Source organism: Hoplias malabaricus, chromosome 15, assembly GCF_029633855.1.
Source record: "Hoplias malabaricus isolate fHopMal1 chromosome 15, fHopMal1.hap1, whole genome shotgun sequence".
In the NCBI taxonomy this organism is placed as follows: Eukaryota; Metazoa; Chordata; class Actinopteri; order Characiformes; family Erythrinidae; genus Hoplias; species Hoplias malabaricus.
In genome coordinates this window covers 10,920,538-10,942,996 of record NC_089814.1, presented here as the reverse complement: position 1 = coordinate 10,942,996, position 22,459 = coordinate 10,920,538, and the positions used below count along the sequence as shown (strand labels likewise).

Genomic DNA, 22,459 nt, shown 5'->3' with positions numbered 1-22,459 from the left:
ATGTGTCCCGGAAGATAGAACTTGGAGAAGCTGTGTCCATCTCAGTGCCCTGCCTCTCCCTGAAACAACAAGACAAACAGAAAGCTGCTGCCTCTACTCTACAGCCAGGGAGAGGAGCAGCACTCTCAGAGGTGGGTAGTGGAGTGGTTGTATCCACTGGATTCTCCTTACTAGCTTCAGACCTCCTGATTGCCTTTCAGTGGAGAGCCAGGGAAATGTAAGGAAGGAGGGTGAAAGACAGACTTGTGTATGAGCTGTTGGGGGTTTGTGGGGGTATTATATTGGTGTCGTAGGGTCCTCCTTCCCAGCGTAACGTTCAGTGGCACAGTAAATCTTTTAAAAGCTCACACTATATTCATTATATAAAGTGCTGTAAAAAGAGATCTCATGTTCAAACTCTAAAACCTTGTTCTTGGCCAGTGGTCAAACTGATGGCTCAGGTTGAGGTTCTCCCAATAATTAGACATCAGTGTTTTCCCAAGCTACAAGTGGTGCTAAATTATCAGATGAATTTAGGCTTGTCACAATAAATGCAGTATCGACTTATCGTACGATATATGGACATTTTCTCAATCATTTTTGGCGACCTCAGTATTGTCCACTGTGTTTATTGGAGCGTTTGTTTACACATGAATGAACATTACCAATATTTCAGCCAGTTGCTCTGTTCTGTTCTTTTCCCTGGTCTCCCTGTTCTGGGGTTGATACGGTGATTTGGTTTGATTTTATTTGTTTGTAAGATACTTGTACCTTTTTCGTGTTCCAATTCCAGTATATAATCTTATAATCATAACAAAGACATTGTTGCTCTTTAAAAGGTGTGTAACTGCACTGTTATGCTATTATATTTTTATCATTATATCAGTGGAAGAGAATAGTCCCAAATAGACAATAAAACAGTTTATCAGAGTTATTTTGGGGACAATATCTCAACCACAAAAATGACTATTGTGACAGGGCTAATAAGACAATATTAATAACTTAATTTTTGCATTTATTGAACAACAATGTATGGCTGATATATTGTTTCCCTTAAAAGAAAGCATTGCGATTCTTCGAGGTTTCTTCGACTGTCAATAAGAGACTGAGCAGTGATGGTAAAAATTAATCCAAAGCCCACTAATTTAAAATAAAACTCTTGTCCACCCTGCGATGCAAGTACACAAAGAAAACCTTCAAACGTTAACATAGATCAAACAGAACAAAACTACTTTAAGCAATATATATATATATATATATATATATATATATATATATATATATTTATATTGTTTTTTTGAGGGGGTGGGGGTTCAGGAAATGTAGAGGAACTGAATGTGTATTTACAGAGCTCCTTACACAGCTTCAGTGAGTGGAAAAAAAAAAGTCTCTGCTAACATGACGTGCAAAAGAAAGCAAACAAAGCTGCCACAAAAAGCAAGACAGGTTCTGTAAAAGGGAAGTGTTCAGTTCTACAAGTGCCACAGAAATGTTTGAATTTCCTTCATTGCGTGAATGATCTAGCCCAAGACGTTTGCCCCTTTTACAGAAGACACGGTATAAAAAGTCACCAAACATCAGAATATCAGGACCTCCTCCTTGTTTCTACATTCACTCCACTTACCATTCAGGAGCACTTTGTAGTTCTACAGTTACAGACTCTAGTCCATAGCTGCTGCTCTGCATACTTGTTCGCCCCCTTTTTAACCCTGTTCATCAGTGGTCAGGACCTTCGCAGATCAGGTATGATTTGGGTGGTGGATCATTCTCACCTGTGCACTGACACTGATGTGATGGTGATGTGTTAGTGTGTGTTGTGCTGGATCAGACACAGCAGTGTTTTTGGAATTTTTAACCATCTCAGTGTCACTGCAGACAATGATCTTCCACACAAATCACACCTGTTTTGTGGGGACCTAATCAATAAAGGTGAAATGGGGTGAAATGGACATAAGAATGTATGCAGAGAAGCGGGTGAACCGCTCTGGCATGGTCAGAGGATCTGAGAGAAAGGACAGTGAGTGTAGAAACAAGGTGCTTATCATTTTTTTACTGTGTAAAGAATAAAATAATAATAAAAATAAATAAATCAGGCCCATGTGATATTCATGATAAAATCCATGATAATTTAAAGTAAAGAGACTGTTAATGTTTCTGTAACAGATTCAGAAAACTCTTTCCTCCCCTTACTGGATGAATGGATGGATTTAATATTCATGTAGAGTTGAAAATCGCTTTAAATAACTGTAAAAAATAAACATAGCTGCTTTCAATGATCATGATTAGCTTTGAGTCATTTACCAACAGTATTCCAGACCGGCTCACCATAAAACCTACACCATTAAGCTTTTCAGCGTTTACATCCTTAAGTATACCTTCCAAAATCCTAGTCAAGAAAGTCCTCACTTTTAAAAGCATCTGAACCCTGAGACGAGTCTCCTCTCACAGCCCCTTTGTTGGGAGCGCATGCCAGCAAAGCACAAATGGTAATCAGCAGAAAGGATCGCAGCACAGCAGTCAGTCTTTTATCGCACTCGTTTCAGGAGTCTGTACATCAAAAGGCACAAAAACAATGTCGACTTTGCCACCGTGCTACTGACAGCAGGCAGGAAGGAACTGGGCGGAGAAGATGCTACAGTGCAGGGCCACAGACGCCCATCATCGCTGCAATAAACAGACAGAAACCTGCAATGCTGCTGAAGGCTTATCTCATCAGAGTCTGACAGGTCCAGGAGGCTTAGAGCACATGACTGCATGACAGCACGCGTGACCACCGACAGATAAGCCTTCAATGTGACGGCGTAAACAAAAACATGACACATGAGCCACGACAAACAGCAACTCTGAAACTCAGGGATTGCACATAAAATGGTTCACTGCACAAAATACGGAAGCATTAATACAGGTCTTAACTTTTTGCAGACAGACACCAGTGTATTCCTGTAGAATGGACACAAAATCATAGTAGGGGATATTTGAATACAGACCTCAGTTGGGACAGCATGTGAAAGGTTAATAAAATAGATTGGTTAGTGTTGTCGTTGTTGTTATGATAACTGTTGCGTAATATGAAAAATGTCATTTTACTTAAAAATAAATATTAATATATATATATATAAAGTATTTAATGTTTTGGATGGTCTTTATTCATTGGCCCAAAAACATGACATCCATCATTTCCATAAGCATCTGAAAGCTGACTCTGCTGATGCACGTTTCCATTATACATCAATCCATTTCAGATGAGACATTGACAGTGTTTCTAGGACATTGAGGACATATAGTTTTAATGTGTCAGCATTTGTGGATACAGCAATGAACTGTGTTTATTGATATTTTGCCCAAGTATCCACAGCCTATGTGATAATATCCGCCATCGCCAAATGACACTGGTTTCCAATGGAGTGCCATTTGAGGATCACAAGCTAACCTTGTCTCGATGCTCCTTTTATTCCAAAGCATCATTTTATCACCTGTTTATATTTTATGATCATTTTAAAATGCTCCTAGCATTACGTTTTCCCTAAATCAGTCCCATAGGGAGTGTTATCTGTCAGAGTGGATTTACAAATCACAGCTGATTGTTTATTTATTTTTTTTTGCATTTCACCTACTGTCCCAACATCTTTCAGACTGAGGTTTGTATTTGCAGCTGAGATTAATTAATTAACTATGGCTATAACCTTTCTCAGTGCAAAACAATGCCTTGGAGAACACAATCAATTATGATAGTTAATAATAATAAAAAAATAAACTCCAAATGGCTCTTGAAAAGGAGTATTATGTCACAACTTGGAAAAAAAGAAAAGTTCCAATGTAGTGTTTTCAGTTGACAGAGCTGTTGATCACAGCACACGGCTGCGCTGCAATTTAAGAGGCTCTGTGGGGAGTCAAGCCACTGGCTTCCACTAAAATACTAAAAAATGTTAGATGAAATAAACAGACACGCATCAAATCTCATGGGCCTCACAACCAACAAATAAACATAACTCTAAAAATAAAACAGCTCACTGTTCAACGTGGTCCCCAATGTATCCTGCATCTCATACAGGGGACATTCAGAAATGTATTAGCAGGGTCCCTGTGCAAGAGCTTGTAGAGTCAACACAATGAAATACAAACATCGAGAAATACAAACATAGAAAAATGGCAGAGAGTCAGACTCTTCATTTTTACATCAAAGTGCTTGGCAATTTTCACAGTGTGTGAATGCAAATTCTTTCATTAGTGACTCAATTCTTTTGAAATCAACTCAAAGACTTAAGACATTTAACAGGCCACTTATGTCACGGTTTTAGTGGCTGGATGATGACTCTCAAAATGGACAGATTATTTAACAACATTGGTCTAAAATATCTCTGATTCGGACGAATTATTTCACACTCATGTCCCCCTCTTGGTCCATGTTTGCTTCTCCAGAACAGCTCAAGTAGAATCCTGTCAAATTTTTCACCTCCACCAAAAAACAGCCAAGAGAACACCCTGTTAGTGTATGGACGGGTAACGGCCAGTGCGATTCCATTCACCCATCATGAGAAGAAGATTATCCAGGTCGGAAAGCTGCCCACCTCAGACACAGTATCTGCCTCAGGAAGAGCTGTGGAGAAGTCTCCCTCCTTGTGGAAGCTTCAGTCCTTCAGGGCGGGCTGTGGTCAGGAGGCAGAGGGCCACAGGGGAAGGGGATGGGCCTCTGTGTTGAACACGTATTTATCCAGACTGATCAGCTCCGGGTCATCAGAGAACAGCAGGAACAGGTATTTAAGGGTTTCTCCAAGGAAGAAGCTCTCCATCTTGTCTCTGGGGAGAGGGCTCATTGGGTCTCGCACATTCCCTATGGAGGTGTAGCCACCACTGGGGACCTTTCACAGAGATACAATTTTTATTGTGATGTTTATCAAACGAAATACAGCTTAACAGAACAAACCATGACGCTTTTAAAAGCATTTCAAAATAATATTAAAAAATGAATACATTTAAATAAATTATTTTTACTTAAACAAGGAACGCCTACTTTTTTTTTTTTATATATATATAAATACTTTCAGTGAAATTTCAGTGACGTCATTGCTATAGTATTTATAGTACAGTAGCTGAAATTGTTTCAGTGATTGGGGCACAGGCTGAGGAGGTTTCAGTGATCATTTCAGTTTCAGTGAGTGATGCAAATCACATTTCCAAACAGTTGGGACATTTTGTAAAACCCAGAATCTACTGTGTTAATTTTCTTTAAGCTTTTGGTTTAACTGAAAAAGCACAAAGAAATATTTCCTGAATTTTGTATCAAGCAAAAAAGCAAAACATTTTACAAAACCAGGCAACTATATGTTACTGAATCTTGATACATACACTTTAACAACACAATGCCTTTGTGCCCATAACTCATTACCTTCCACATTTGGCTCTAAATAATAACAAATAAACTATAAAACAACATTTAGCCAGTTCCTGACAGTTAATGGTCATGCAAATCCTGTTTTTTTTCTGTTCATACCAAACTACAAAACAAACAAATGCAAGCAAAGCAAAACAACAATGTCATGAAACATTGTTCATTCATTCATTCATTCATTATCTGTAAGCGCTTATCCAGTTCAGGGTCGCGGTGGGTCCAGAGCCTACCTGGAATCATTGGGCGCAAGGCGGGAATACACCCTGGAGGGGGCGCCAGTCCTTCACAGGGCAACACACACATACTCACATTCACACCTACAGAGAATTTTGAGTCACCAATCCACCTACCAACGTGTGTTTTTGGACTGTGGGAGGAAACCGGAGCACCCGGAGGAAACCCACACGGACACAGGGAGAATACACCAACTCCTCACAGACAGTCATCCGGAGCGGGAATCGAACCCACAACCTCCAGGCCCCTAGAGCTGTGTGACTGCGACACTACCTGCGCCACCGTGCCGCCCGTGAAACATTGTTGTCAAACATTTTTCATCTTGAAAGTGCACAGTTCAAGGGCGCATGGCAATAATTGGGATGTTTTTTTTTTTTTTGAGTCCCAAAATGTCCGGTACAAAAAAAGAACACCTGGTCACTGTATATTTAGGCTACAAAACACAATTAATCTGTTCAGTGAAAACATTGGAAATTCTTTCTCTGTGCTTTTGTCAGTTAAATAACATTTCTAGAGAAATAATAAATCACAAATTCTTGTTTTTAATGGTATTTTACAAAAATACCGTTATGTTTGTGCTCTCAGTGATTATTGAAGTAGCTGAAGGACTATCACTGATTGGGAAGTAAGAGATGTAAATATGAGTTTAGACTTACCCTGGTGTACTTGTTGAAACTCTGCAGAATTTCCCAGCCCCAGTCTCTGTATTTACTGTCCTGAGTGAATCTGTACATGTAGAACAGACTCTCCACTGTCTCAGGCCTCAACAGGTTGTGTCTATCTGCAGGCTAAACACACGCACACACACACACACGTATACAATAATTGTTAAAAAATGTTGTTTCACAATACATAGCTAAGACCAGAAGTAGGAGCCATCGTGAAGTCTGAATTTTATCTGCATTAACTACATATGGTTTGTGGAAACTGTGCATTCATTTTGCAGCATTATAAAGTATGCATAAGATTCTGTTATTCATTAGAATATTTGTTTATATTTCCAGTGGAAAATGACTAATTAAACATTACTCTTTCCATCAGTGGATTAGAAGAGAAGAGTTTGGACAAGTGGACAGATTTGACTTTTTCAGGGATGTTTAAATGTACATTTACCTTAACATCTACATCACGGCCATTATCATTCTGCAGGTTGAAGTGTGCAATCTCAGGGCTTAGCCCTGTCTCCATCTGAACATACATCTGATGACATGTCTCCATCAGCTGGACGGCCAACTCCATGTGGTCAGCCGGAAGGCCGTTATGTGCTCCCAGAGCCAGTGTTCCTGGCAGGAAACAAACCAAATGATCCTGGGAGAAAGGAATATGGAGAGAGAGAGGAGAAGAATTAATTTAAAAAAGAAAAATCGAAGAGAGACAGAACAGAATACAAAGCAGACAGAGAAAACAGACAGGAAAAAAGAGAAATAAAAGGATGAAAAAGGAAAATACATAGATACAGAGGTCAAAGTCTCAGGCAATCTAATCTCCATCAGTAATGTCTATTTTCATCCTCATGAGCGAGCCAATTTTGCTGGCTTCCTTAAGCATATTGCATTTGATACTGGGGATTAAACAAACAGATGCCTCCCATAAACCACAAGCCTATGGATTAACTCTAGACATAAAGCCTGGACACGTGAGGTTCTTTTTTTAATCTCTTACCATCTTGGGGTTGAGTCGCCCATGGGACAGCTCCCCTACAAAGAGGAGTTTGCTGGGAGATGTTTGTTTGAGGAGGTTTTTCTTTATGCCTTCCACGGCCTGCAGGTAGTCCTCTAGTAATCTAAACAGGCACAAACACAAGCAGCACACACACGGTTATGTAACTTACACACACTGCTAATGAAATCTCTATGCACGTGCCATCAAATTGGGTCAAACCTGCCTCCTAGAGGCACAAAGCGCGTACTGCATCACAACAATCAAATGTGTGTACCATGAGTTGGCAGTTTGCTAAGACACTTAGTTTATACACATTGTCCATCAAAGACAATCATCAACATTTGTCATTTTGTTCACTTTGCAGGTTTACAGTTATTGACTGGAGCCCATCTGTGGACATGGCCCATTTGTCAACTGTGGCCTAATAATTACAGAAGCAGGCTTGAGAACAGGTCACCGGTTCCACCCCAATGACTGACAGGAAAACTGGGGACAGAGGAAGTGTAGGAGCAGCACTGTCTCCTCCCTCAACATCCACAGCGGACGTCCTATTGAGCAAGGCACCTAATCCCTAACTGCTCGCCATGCACTGGGATGGTTGCTTGATGCTCCAAGAGTAATGTATGTAATTTGTTAAGTGCAGAAGACACATTTCTTTGTACATTGACAAATAACAGTACGTTCAAATATTCTATTGTTGGAATGGAACCATGTTGTGTACTTTATACAAAGCCAGATGTGGGCAAATTAGAAAAGGAAGTGAGTGGTTTGTGCTTCAAGAGCTTATAATGCACCATTTCCCATTCGACAATGATGTGCCTTTTGTGTGGGCGACAGTAACTGAGCATGGAATGGTTTCAGAGATTTATAAATAATTCAAATTTGACAGATGTTTTTGGGTGCATTTGGAGCCATGAAACAACATGGAAAGGGACCACCATGAGACTGTGCTAAGATTGGCCCACGATTCTCAGCAAAGCAGGGACCCCAGCTTAACAGTGGAAAGTTCCAGAGAAACCTACAGAGTCAACGTTTGCCATTTGTTGTAGAAGGAACTAGAAGTCTCACATCAAACTACCCTGAATGACCTTGTGTATATCTCAATGACTGATGTATATAAACTTTTTTAAAGCATTAGTGTAATCCCCCTTTCAATAAGCTCCATAACACACTCCTATTGGAGTCAGAAGTCTTTGCTCACAGTGGAAGGGTGTAAAACTTGCCTCCCGGCAGCAGACAGCACACTAAGTGCAGTTTCAGCCTAAGGACAGTCACACTCGCTGACTAATCCAGCTGTGAGAATGACCTTGGCTTGGCTGCTTCCGTATCAGTCATTAGATCAATTCCAACCTAAAAATAACCTCCTGAAAGGACACAAAATACATGTTCATTCACTCGCAAAATAGGAGAGTAATTTTCAGTGTCAGGACCACTGAAGCCTTTGCTCTGGCTTTCTGCTGAAGTATTTCAAGGTGACTCCACGAAAAGAGCAGTGCTGCATCTGAGCAGCTTCCAGCGGTTCGTGCGTGTGGGATGAAAGCGCTGGCAGGAGGCCGATCACTATCAGGTGTGAAGCAGGGAGGTGACAAGCATGCAAATGATTATCAACAAGTCGCAAAACAGACAGGCAGTTAGCCAGAAATATAGATTTGATCATAACAGCCATTTCCCATTTAAACACAGCACAACCGCCCTACAGAATCAAGGCTGCTGGCAGCGCTACACTTCAAACAGTCAATTTATTTCAGCAAAATACAAGAGAAGGGTGGGAGTCAATGCTTCAAGAGCATATATCAGGCAGTATAATGCACCACACTCCCATCCCACCATTATGCGTCTTTTATGAGGGTGATGGGAAAAGCATTCAGAGAAGAGAACAAAAGCAAGTTTGATAGATGTTTTCAAAAAAGCAGACTAAAAACATTAGTCTGACATTTGTTCCAGTTAGCATAAGCAAAGTGCACTTAGACTCTTGTACTTTCTTTTAAGTGAAGCCTATTATTATCTTTCAAAATCATTTTCTTGTCTAAAGTGCTTTAAGACTTGAAATCTAAAAATAAATGTATGATTACCACTGCTAAAATGACTTTTACAAAGTGTTAATATTTGTTTTCTATTTTCTTCTTTATTGCTGAAATCTGGATATTTTAAAATGGACATATTATACCCTGGGCAGCACGGTGGTGCAGCAGGTAGTGTCGCAGTCACACAGCTCTAGGGACCTGGAGGTTGTGGGTTCGATTCCTGCTCCATGTGACTGTGAGGAGTGTGGTGTGTTCTCCCTGTGTCCGCGTGGGTTTCCTCCGGGTGACTGTCTGTGAGGAGTTGGTGTGTTCTCCGTGTCCGCGTGGGTTTCCTCCGGGTGACTGTCTGTGAGGAGTTGGTGTGTTCTCCGTGTCCGCGTGGGTTTCCTCCGGGTGACTGTCTGTGAGGAGTTGGTGTGTTCTCCACGTGTCTGCGTGGGTTTCCTCCGGGTGACTGTCTGTGAGGAGTTGGTGTGTTCTCCCTGTGTCCGCGTGGGTTTCCTCCCACAGTCCAAAAACACACGTTGGTAGGCGGATTGGCGACTCAAAAGTGTCCGTAGGTGTGAGTGTGTGTGTGTGTGTGTGTCTGTGTTGCCCTGTGAAGGACTGGCACCCCCCTCCAGGGTGTATTCCCGCCTTGCGCCCAATGATTCCAGGTAGGCTCTGGACCCACCGCGACCCTGAACTGGATAAGGGTTACAGATAATGAATGAATGAATATTATACCCTTTCAGTTTACTGGAGTCTTACTGAAACATTTGTAAAAATAAAATTGTTAAAAATGCCTAGTATCAAGCACTGTCTTAACAGCCCTGTTCAGAGTGGCCAGGTTTAGCGCCTGTTCCTTTTAATGAGAATAACCCCTAACATTATATGCTCATACATAAGCGCTGTGATTGGAATCTCAGCTTGTGGGTTGGTAGGCTCCAGATCCTCATATTAATGTGCAATTTCACTGAAAATGTGATTTCTTTGCTTATGTCTCCTTAAAAGTGTCCAATGATGTTTTTTCTTTCCCTCTTTTCCCCACACCTTCCTTTTTAATATCAGCTTCAGACTGTTCGCCGTAGCAACACTACTTATCACTTCAACATGAGTGGGCAGCTAAATTGCTGTAGACTGAACAGGAAATCATGTAATTGTGTTGTCATGTCACCATGATGAATTCAAAATGGGTTTATCTTCCAGACACTGGCGGCTGGGGCCGGGGAGAAAGAGGTATATTTAGAAACGTTGAAAATGTTTACTACAAGACATTTTAAAGCAGCTATACAGATGAGACAGGGACTGATGCAGGTTGATTTCCAAAAGACGTGAAAAAACTCACTCTGGCTCCTTCTTGCCACCCTGCAGCCACTGTTTGAGCAGGTATTCATAGTAGCTGTCTGCACGAGCTCCCAGAGTGAAGACCCCACGGTGGGTGAACTTCCCACTGTTTGTGTTGATAAACATGGGAACAAGTCCATCATACTTCCCATCCAGCCTGTGGACCTGCTGCATTACCTCATCCACTGCTTTCTGACCACAGACATATAAACAGAGTCAGATGCACAGAGGGGCAAAGAAAGAGTACAACAATTGGAACAAATATATAGACTTATACTCAGTGTACACTCAGAAGCTGAAGAACTACTTGGACCTCCCTATGCAGTAGAAATAGGCTTTTTGTTTGTAGCAATTTATCAAATTTCACAGTGTATTAAGAGAAATGTCTTCAGGGATTGTGAAATTATTTTCCTATCATATTTCCCATCCTTGTACAGCATGGAAAAAACCCTCAACTTTCATGTTTATGTTTAATATGTGAAATGAATCAACACTTCATTACAGTTTACTGAAAGTAGATAAAACAGAGAAATTTGCCCAATTTGCAAGTCATTAATATCCAACTGGCAACAAATATAAACAGATTAGAAGTCCCCTGCTGGCTGTACCTGGTACTGAGGGTCCTGAGTGAGCCTGCTGAGCTCTCGAAATTCCAGCTGGATGCTGGTGACCTCGGCCACAGTGCTGTCAGTGGTCCAGCGTGGGGGGTGAGCAGTGCCTTTCCCGATGTTTACATCAGAGTAAGGGATTTTGGATGGAGTATTGAAGGCAGGCATTAATCTCAAACCAATATCTTTCTAAGAGAATAAAGAGATTAAGCAGATTTAGAAAGTTTAGAGAACCTGCTGCAAACAATTAAATCATTAAACCTTTTAACGTTTAATTGACCCCAAATAAATAAATAAATAATAATAAAAAAAAACTTGTGTAAACAGGAAATGAGCTAAACACTAATTCCTCTGAGGAAAAACACACACAGAAATACTTACAAAATAGTTATTTATCTACATTCAGCGTCATTCTAAGAAAATGAGACCAAGCAGATTGATCAATGAGAGATCCTCTAATTGTTACATAGGTTTACCTCTGTTTTTCCCCAAAAACAGAATTTGGTGTAATATGTAAACTTTATATAAAGTTTAAAAAAATGTATTGTTTTAAATTCACTGGTTTTATGATGTCACAAAAACAGCTTCACATTTTTCTACTTATTCAGCCTACAGTAGTTTAATCTTCCCAGTACACACTGACCTTGAGAGCTTTTTAAATCAGGCAAAATAGACACGAGGCATGTGTTAGAACACTGACATATTAAAAATACATTTAAAATGTTGTTTGTTTGTTTGTTTGTTTTTTTTTCAAAAAAAGGGATAACGAAATGTTGGATAAAGGTAACGTAAAGATGAATTTCACTGTTTACACTCTCAGCAAAATTCAAGCAGGAATCAGACCAAGTCAGAAATAGATATTTTAAAAGCCTACGTAACTTAAGCTAATGCACAAAAAAATGTAAAAGCTGTTTCTCCGCAGTTAAGCTGTAACTAAAGAAAAACAAACAAAAAAGAGGAGCTAAATGTGCGGTACTGACAGCCTTGTCCAGGAACAGGGGGTCTCCTGACAGGTGGTAGGTGCTCAGAAGGCCGCCGAGAATTCGGATGGTGCTCTCAAACAGATTCACATCCACATTCTTAGAGAAGGACAGCTCCTTCTCTACCCAACCCTTAGCCTCTTCAAATTCTGAGAGAGAAAGAAAGAAAGAAAGAAAGAAAGAAAGAGAGAGAGAGAGAAAAAGCTAGATGGATTTCTGAGCCTAGGAAGACATGCTGTTTTTTACATGAGTGGCAGAAAGAGGCTGCAGTTGTCTTACCTTCTTTCAGGTCTAGAATCCACATAGTGTCTAGTGCGTCTATTAGTGTAAGTCCCAAACCAAACCACTCCCCGTGGGTTTTAGAGATAGGCTTCAGTTCATCATGACCCCAAGCATATGCTTTATATCCTTTCCATGCATGCCTGAAAGCTTCCCTCACAGCCTGAGCCCGATCCACAGGCTTCACAGAGACTAAAATAGAGAGAGAAAAAAAATATTCACTGCAGTTTTTATCATCTATGATTAATGTTATGATGATATCTGAGAATAACTACAACCCACACACCTCTGGGACTTCAATGCAATCAAGCAAGCGCTGTATCTCAATTTCCTTGAGAAGGACTGGGAAGTACCCTTGAGAACCCTTGACCACAAGACAAGACTGAAATGCAATTGCTTCTTTTCTCTTGCTAATGTAGCCCAGACTACAGTCTGAAATATGTGGATACCTGCTTATCCTTTCTCTGAAATTGTGCGTATTAATAGGTAGTTTGTTCTCCTTCCCTGCAAAAATATGGGAAGTAAATCCTGCCAAAATTAAAACTGAAATGAAAACAATAAAATAAAAATGCTAATACTTTTTTGCCATTTCTTCTTCCAAATGTGCATCCAATCATAAAAGTAAAAATGAAATGAAATAATTTAATTTGCTATTTCATTGGTCAGCACTGACAAAAATAAAATAAATATTTGAAAAAAAGCTTTTTTCAAAACTAGGCTGGTATTTTATGGTCATATCTAAAATAAAAATGCTAATTGGGAAAAGAAAACTCAAACACCACTTTGACCTTGCTTTTTCTAAAAGAACTAAAGGGGGTCCTTGACTTACGACGTTGATCCGTTCCTACGTCGCGTCGTAAACTGATTTTCGGCATAAGTTGGAACATACGTACATACTGTACGTAAATAACATACTGTAAGCACTTATCCTAACACCTATCCTCCTCGGTTCCGAGCCGCGTAACCGTGTATTCTTCCACCGCGCACACCACACACGAAGTTCACGTTACAACGTTTACGACGCAATACCACTTCAGGCTTTATACAGTAAATGGGAGATGTGTCATCACCACGAAACATCGTAACTCGGGACTGACGTAACCCGAGGACCTCCTGTACTTAAGTGTCAAAAGTAAAAAGAATGTGTAATATATATTTATATATATATATATATATATATATATAATAATATATATATACCTCATTTTTTTACTGCAGTATACAACAGATGGGACAAAATTAAAATGAAAACATGGATAAGCCAAAGTTACCATTTACGTTTCCTTTTTCAGCCCTGAACGCACTTTCAGTTACAAATTAAATCACCTAGCAGTGGGTGCGGCTACCCTCCCTGCACCTTGAGTGTTGTCACGGCACTAAAAGGTGAAGTCTCTTGCTTTGCGCTGTCCCTTCTCTAAGAGAATCATGGAGCATGTCCATAGCAAGAGAAGGAGTGCACAGTAGGGAACTAGGGACGTTCTGAAACATTTAAAGCCAGTGACTACGACTGTAGGGGACTCTACAGTTCTCTCTAATCTATTTATGTTCAGAATTTCAGTGTCATTCAAGGTGGAACAGTCCTGATGTCTGTAAGTTTAAATTTACTGTTTGAATTACCACAGATCATCGTTTGTAAGTTGTTTAGTTTTGTAGCACTTTCAGTCTGTTTACTGAGTGGGTTCCTACCCAAATAATCTGAAACAGCAAAAATAAGTAAATAATACCCACTTTTGCAGCAGGAATATAGCAATATCCTCAACTCTTTTCAAGATTTTCAACATGTGATGGTCTTTTTTCTGTTTCTCTGTCATGAGCAGAGAAAGATGAAGCCTAGCATGTCTGAACAAGGCGTTTTTTTTTGTTTGTTTTTTTTTAAATACTACTCATTTACTGACACCAGGACTTTGGTTTGCTGTATTAAGGATTGTCTCAGGATCCTGGCTACCGTCAGCCGTCTGGCTGCATTTGCTTTTGGAATCAGAACTCAGTCGGTTAGTTACAGCAGGATCTCCCTGGGTTATATCTGGGTTTATATCAATATTTCATGCTTTCAAAAATCATTAGCCCAGTGGATTGTGTAAGAAAGCTGGATGTCTACCTGGTGGTAAAGGGGAAGCCCCTTCACCCTCTGCAGGACCTGCTGCCTCTTTCATACGAGCTGAGGGTTGTGGATCTGTGCCCTGCTCGGCTTCAATCATGGCCCCACGCCAGCTGAACAGAAAAAGACAAATTTGTGAACCACACAGAGTAACTACATTTAAAAAAAAAAAAAAAAAAAAAACTGCCCACGCCTTAAAAACAGCATTAAAAAGGCTTTTTTCAGGCAGCAGGACTAAGAGACATTGATAATAAGGAGTATAAATAGGGGGCTTCTTCCTGGCCTGATCTCAAAAGCCATACAAACGGCTTAATCCAATCCATGACCCTGAAAATCAATTTATAACTTTACTTAACAGAGCCACTTTACAGGGCTAGCACATTACTCATTTGCTTAATGGATTTTAATGCAGTTTTATGCCTTACTGAAGCGAGAGAGATGAATGCAAAATGATCCCAAGTTCTGAATATGTCTCAAATTGCATCGAGTTGTGAACAATTTGAGCAGTGCTCCTTTTAAATGGGAAAAATCCTAATGTCATAAAAATGGAAATATAAAATATTTACTCTGCATGACCATATCATGTCTCTTTGGGTCCAGAAACTAAGATTAAGGACAGATGTGTTTGACTTAAGCTATGATTTGCTCTCACTCAAGGTCTTTCCACAATCAGAGAGATTAACAGCCGGGTGTGTGAAGGTGGCTGCTGCACTAATGCATGGAGACATACCTAATGACCGTCTTTGTTTCCTTTTCTTCCTCGTCCTCTCTTCTGTTGGCTGGCTCTTCTCTGTCCTTTACCTGCCACTCTGATATGTTTCCTCTTTTCTGCAGGGCTGGAGGACCACGCTTACTTGGAGGTTTCTTCTGCAGGTAAGGGGTCAAAAAGTCAAACTACACAAACACCATACAGACTAAATACACAACACATAAGCAATTATGCGCTTCCTGCCATCGAAACTCTGGAGACATTTTATATTTCCTTATTTAATTTTCACATACTTTTTACTAAAGAAAAATTCTACAAGTGAAGACAGCTACACAAGACAACTAGTTCAGGAAAACATATGGATAAAAAATGTTTTTTAATCAATATACTGCCTAATGACACCCCTTCATTGTAGTATACAGTCTTAAGTGGCTACATGTCCCTGATCTTTTGACAACTAAAATGTAATTGCGTAAATCTGCAAGTGTGGAAAGTTCTGGACAGTGTAATACTAACCAAGGCTTGAGGTTTGGGCAGAACAGGGGCATTTGGTCTCTGTGGCTCAGGGGATTCCTCTTGTACGACACCAGGGACAACTTTTGGGATAAGTCCAGGATGAATAGGCCTCAGGCCCTCGTTCTCTACATCAACCCAATCTTCCTTCACTGACCCATCAGACAAAGCTGAAAAACATGAGAGAGAGAGAGGAGAGAAAGAGAGAGAGAGAGAGAGAGAGAGGAGAGAAAGAGAAGATAAAGAGAAAGAGAGAGAGAGAAAGAGAAGAAAAAGAGAAAGAGAGAGAGAGAGAAAGAGAAAGAAAGAGAGAAACAGGAGAGAGAGAGAAAAGAGAGAGAGAGAAAAGAGAGAGAGAGAGGAGAAATAAGAGAGAGAGAGAGAGAGAGAGAGAGAGAGAGAGAGGAGAAATAAGAGAGAGAGAGAGAGAGAGAGAGAGAGAGAGAGAGAGAAAAACAAACGGGGAAGACAGAGAGAGAGAGAAACAAACGGGGAAGAGAGAGAGAGAGAGAGAGAGAGAGAGAGAGAGAGAAACAAACGGGGGAGAGAGAGAGAGAGAGAGAGAGAGAAGTTAATTTGGGAAATAAAGAGCCCTAATAAGCCTATAGGGATAAGGATTCAAGTACAATATGTTCAAGGCTGTTCAGTAGGGAGTACATCTAAGAACTACAACACAAACATAAGAGCAACACAGCAAGAAAAACAGCATCATCAGGATCATAAATAGAACATTGTTTACTATTTTCTTGGAAGTGTATTGTTGCAAAATAATACAAATCATTTCATTCAATACAAACATACATCAATATAGAAAAAGTAACAGAAAGTTCTTGTATACTGTAGAGGTACCGGGACACTGTAGAACAGATTGAAGGATTCAGATTTGCTCAGTCTTCTCCTCAATGCACCCCAGCTATTGCATGAATTGGTTCAACTCCACTATCACCATAATTGATTTAACTTCATGAAATATTCAAGCCATAAAGTTGGTATAATGAGGAAAGGCTTCACAGATCTTCTGTTTTGTAGAAAATGAAGAAATTCTGTGTAGCTCTACCTTGGATGCACAGTTAACAGAACTCATTTAAATATTTACAAGTTTGTTAAAAACATTATTCTTCTGTGACTAAACCACTAGACTTAATATGATAATTAAAGTGATTAAAAACTTAATTTTAAGCCGCATAATTTGCTCACTTTGTGCCCTACTTGATGTAAAAATCTAAGAGTACACTGCATTAACATAAATTGATTTTAATCAGGATTGAATTCCTGTTTTGTGGATAGCTTTAAATATATTCGTTGTTTACATGTGTAGCTCTAAATATAACATTCCGTAGTGTCCTAAGATTACTGAAGGCTACTGTTTTTCATAAATACTCTAACATCAAACAATTAGGAGCACAATACAAAGTAAGACCCTAAAACACCTTTCCACTGCTCTGAGAGGCTGGGGTATGAGAAGATTCCACAGATGACCAAGAACGCTAACAGGAACAGGATCAGACTGCGCTGCAGGCGGGACAACTGCTTCCATTTCTGGAAAAGGACAAAGAATACAAATAAAACACAAAGTACAAAAATATTTCAGTATGTGGAACAAACTTGTAAAGTAGTGCCGAATGTGAATATCAAGAGCAGTAACAAATAAACATGAATACATCTGGATTTAGACTTAAACTCTGAACTATTACAGTTCTATACCAGACGTTGGAACATTTCATAGTTTAGTTAGCTAATTAAAAGGGGATCAGGATAACCTGGTTGGATTTCTAGACAGGGATTAGGCCTTGTCCTGGACTACCCAGCATTCTTAAGGAAGATTCTACAGTGAAAGGAAAACAATGATCCAGGACTAGGCGTAATCCCTGTGTGTAAAGCTGACACACCGTGGTTCTGGTACAGTCTATATCCTGAAAGATCAAAATGTCTTTGGCTTGGACGTGTATCCATCCATCCATCGCTTATCCGGGTCCGGGTCGCGGGGGAAGCAGTCGGAGCAAAGAAACTCAGACCTCCCTCTCCCCAGCCACCGCCTCCAGCTCCTCCGGAGGTATACCGAGGCGTTCCCAGGCCAGTCGAGACATGTAGTCTCTCCAGCGTGTCCTTGGTCTGCCCCGGGGCCTCCTCCCCGTTGGACATGCCCGGAACACCTCACCAGGAAAGCGTCCAGGAGGCATCCAAACCAGATGCCCGAACCACCTCAACTGGCTCCTCTAGACGTGGAGGAGCAGCGGCTCCCCTCCGAGTCTCTCCCGGATGTCCGAGCTCCTAACCCTGTCTCTAAGGGAGAGTCCAGACACCATGCGGAGAAAACTCATTTCAGCCGCTTGTACCCGCAATCTCGTTCTTTCGGTCTCTACCCAAAGCTCGTGACCATAGGTGAGGGTTGGGACGTAGATTGAACGGTAAATCGAGAGCTTTGCTTTTCTGCTCAGCTCTCTCTTCACCACAACGGACCGGTACAGAGCCCGCATTACTGCTGACGCTGCACCGATCCGCCTGTCAATCTCCTGCTCCATCTTTCCCTCACTCGTGAACAAGACCCCGAGGTATTTAAACTCCTCCACTTGAGGCAGGATCTCACTTCCAACCTGGAGAGAGCACTCCACCCTTGGACGTGTAGATGAACGTAAATCATTTAATGATTGTAAATTCTGGACCATCATTACACCAATACAGGGAAAATAAATTGGAAGAGTAAGGCTCCATATCTCCAGTACACTTCCAGCGACTGGAAATAATGTCAGGGCACAGTGACAGTGTTTTGAAATCATGTGGTTTGCAAAATTTCTGTTAGTTTATTTTCACCTGTCTTTACATGTGTATTTTTTTAATGTTCTTTACAGAATTATCCAGTAAAACGTTGAAAGAACCAAAAGTGATCCTTTACTGCATTATTCTATTTTTCTGATCAAGGCACAAATTTCAAGCTCAACCTAAAATGTATTAAAAACATATGCTCAGCATATGTCTGACAACCAACACACACACACACACACAAACACGCAGCTGTAACCAGCTTTCATGTTTTAAAAATGATTTCCTGAAAATAAAATTTGCTTGAAAATGAGATCATGTTAAGACTGTGTCTACCGTGTCCATTCATACTGCAAACCCAGCATCCTGCTCCCTCGACAACGTGCAATCGTCTTTGATGGAAAACACTGATTAAAGCCCTTATTGAGAATTTCTAGATGCTGAGAGATAACATCAGAACATTATGACTTTATTTCTCTAAATATTCTGACTTTTGAGAGCCCTCAGATGTGAAGAACTGGCTCCAAACCTAGGCGTACTAATGGACTCATATCTCAGTTGCAGTAGCCAAGTTAAAGCATATAACAGATTAGCATTTTATGATTTAAAAAAAAAGATTTTTCGAAATGAAGAATGGATTGATTATTGTAATGGCCTCTTACATGTACTTGCAAAAAAGACCATTAAACAGCAGCAGCCAGAGTTCTCACTAGGAGTAAAAAGGAGAACATATCATCGCCATTTTTAAACCCTTACACAGTATACCTGCCTGTTACAGAACAGACTTTAAGGCGCTGTTACTGGTCTAGAAATGTCTTAATGATGTAGGAACAGCGTATTTATCAGACCAGCTGCAGAGATATGAGCCGAGCAGAACTCTCAGATCTTTAGGAACTAGTGCGTTAGCCCTGCCTCAGGTGAAAACTTAACATGGAGAAGCAGCGTTGAACTCTATGCCATTATTAAATGGAATGAGCTGACAGAGAACATTAGAAGATCCCCTACTTTAGATACCTTTAAGTCAATGTTTTAAAGTCTGAATAAATTTGATGGCACCCCTTAGGAAGCCAGACAGCACCTGACTGAGAAAGACACAACAGTACAAATCCCTTGCATGTGTAACATGTAATTTAATGATTATTATTATAAAAATTATATGTGCTTTTAACCCACAATCATGTAGGAATACATGCCTTTGTGGAGGTCTAAGGCAGTGATTTCCAACTCCAGTCAGATCCACTACCCCCCTAAAGGCTTGCTTGATAACTGCAGAAGGGCTAGACTAGATGTGTGTTGGGGCGAGGATCATTTGAATATGTGAAAGGCAGAAGGTCTCTACTAGCAGAGATAAGGACCACTATCCTAAGTAATGGATAGTAATGAATTTATCATACTGACCCTCCAACATGACTGTCTCCGGTGCTTTCCATTGGTGTAGCTGCGGCTATGCTGCTCTCCCAGCGTCAGAGTGACAAAGTCTTTCCTCAGGGGCGAGTACATTCTTCACACAGTGCCCAGAGAATAAATATACCGAGCCTGATAGATATAAAAATAAATAAATAATAATAATTTAAAAAGACAGCAAGAGGCTAAGCTATTGAAAATAAATGCTGAGATACGCCCGCATGCATTTCCCACAGATGCTGAGCTCCTAATGAAGAGTGTGAAGAAAAGCAGATCGGCGATAGTTGCTACAGCAACCCAACACTTTGCAGGCCCCTAATGAGAATTGAGGTGTAGAGTAAAAATAAGTCTAATCTTGAGACTAATTACCACATCCCATACACTGGGCAGAGAAGGCAAAATATAGAATGACAGAGAGGCCACAGATGTACTGTTCTCTAATAAAACGACACAGGATAAAGAGTAAAATGAGTGGATTTGAAAAACCACAATAAGGCCAACTGGTTGTGTTTATCCTGTGCTATTTCATACCTACCTGAGCTTATTGGATTTACAATGGATTTACAAACTCATGGCCAGGCAGCACAGTGGAAGATTGAGGGTGCTGTGTTATTGTATCATCATAAGACAATCAGTGAGAAAATGTGTATCTGCAAAAAAACAAACCTCACTTTTTATGATGAATGTCTTTGTTTGGTCAGTTAGAGTCAGGCTCTTGTATAATGAACATGGCCTTGATGATGATGATGATGATACCTGAACAGCTTCTCTGACATTTACTGGATCACAGAAAGACTACAATTTCAAGTGTTTATAGTCACCTGCTAAGTGTTTAATCAGACATCAGTGGTGTCCATTTTAGTCCCCTCCTTGTTATTGCTGACATCATAACATCTACTCTACTGAGAAGATGTGATTGTATTCACCCACAGGAGTAGATATCAGGTATCGATGCTGGATAATTAATTCTGCACTGAAAACATTGCTCCACTCCAGAGATAGCAATTACACCACTTCACAGCCCAATGGTTCTGGGTTGTATATCCGTCTAGCCCGTGCTTGGCATTGGTTATGCTAACCTTAGGCCCTTTGCAGCTTCTCCATGGGATTCCATTTAGATTATACAGCCTTGGGTGCACCCGGCATAGCTTGGATTCACTGTAGTGAATATGTAAATGTTGTGTATGACATAATAAAGAAAAGAGAGGAGGGAAAGTGAGCACAAGACAGAGAGGGTTGATAGAGACAGAGATGCTGAGCGAGAGAGAGAGAGAGAAAGAAGACATTCAGAAAGATAAGACGGGTACACAGACACGGAATGACAGTGCAGAGAGAAAACAGAAGAGAGAGAAAAGGAGAGGTAGAGAGTGTGCGAGAGACAGTAGTGTGGAATATGTATTGTCCACCTTTCTTTCCTGATAGCAACAGGGCGAAGATGAGGGTCAGAAATCTTACCTTTCTCTGAAAACCAGGTCAAACCTCTTTGTCCGAGAAGAGTTTGAACACAGCCGCGGTGACGATTATCTACCCGAGTAAACCCAGTTCATTGCGGTCTGTGGTCATTAACCCAGAGGGACACAGAGAAACGTTAGTGATAACGCTAGCACAGGGGGTTGTGAATGTACACGACATCAGACACAAGCATTAGCTTAGCACGGCAGGACTACCAGCTCTCCAAACGTTAATAAGGCCATGCTCGGTCTTACAGAACCCTGCCCGCGCCTCAGGGAGTGCTGAGTGTTGGTGTTATAGAGAGAATGGCCCGCTGTGTGCGGTAAGCTCTGTGGAAACTAAGCTGCATGCTCTGTGTTTACGCGCAGCTCAGCCTCATCGCAGCCACGTGACCATGCACAGATGACGTCACGCGCCCCTTTAACACTTTCAAAGCCGCACTAGTGTCATCAGCCATAATATTATAACCACATCCTTGTTCCTACACACTGTCCATGGGTGGGTGAGAGGGACCATATACAAATGTCCGTCATGATGTCATTGGACTAGTCATTTTAGAAACATTGCAATTACGAGATGAGCATCCACGAATGTGGTAAAGATGGGTAAACTGATTTCTCAATGAGCACAAATTCCTGAGTTCAGGGCATGGCGACGGGCAACCACCAGGATTAGGGTGACCAGACGTCCTCCTTTTTAGACTTAAAAAAATGTCCGGGCGGAATTTCACAAACGTCCGGGATTTTGTTTTTCTAGAGTTTACATAGAACTTCGAGAAGCGTTTCGTTCACAAACTAGTCCCGCCCTCCCCTACTCCGATTGGTTCGCTTGAGTCAGAAGGGGGCGTGGTGAAGTAGCCTAAAATCTTCTGATTGGACGGTCTGACTGTAGAGCTACCGTTATTGGTCTATAACCTTCTCTGTAAACATTTAATTGTTCAGCCTGCACGTCAGTAGTCCCCCCCCATCACACTACTTATATAGTAGAAATATCAACTAGGAATATCTTGAAATATCTTCTCTCTGTAATTTTGATGAAGAAG

At 40.8% G+C, this 22,459-nt stretch overlaps 1 protein-coding gene across 3 annotated transcripts; it reads right to left on the bottom strand.

Moving 5' to 3' along the window:
* Nucleotides 1-1,276: 1,276 nt before the first annotated feature.
* man1b1a (mannosidase, alpha, class 1B, member 1a) lies at nt 1,277-21,787 on the bottom strand. Of its 3 annotated transcripts, none has more exons than XM_066646254.1 (14): nt 21,421-21,787; nt 19,960-20,097; nt 17,232-17,340; nt 15,805-15,971; nt 15,310-15,446; nt 14,580-14,692; nt 12,482-12,673; nt 12,203-12,351; nt 11,223-11,411; nt 10,616-10,806; nt 7,265-7,385; nt 6,716-6,910; nt 6,259-6,390; nt 1,277-4,838 (listed from the first exon to the last, which is right to left on the bottom strand). In XM_066646254.1, exons 2-14 carry the CDS (start codon nt 20,059-20,061, stop codon nt 4,632-4,634), a joined length of 2,004 nt encoding a protein of 667 aa, XP_066502351.1. In that variant the 5' UTR covers nt 20,062-20,097; nt 21,421-21,787; the 3' UTR covers nt 1,277-4,631. The 3 variants fall into 3 exon arrangements, with proteins under 3 accessions (XP_066502351.1, XP_066502353.1, XP_066502352.1); XM_066646256.1 differs by lacking the exon at nt 21,421-21,787 and adding an exon at nt 20,632-20,739; XM_066646255.1 differs by lacking the exon at nt 21,421-21,787 and adding an exon at nt 20,637-20,739.
* Nucleotides 21,788-22,459: the final 672 nt, after the last annotated feature.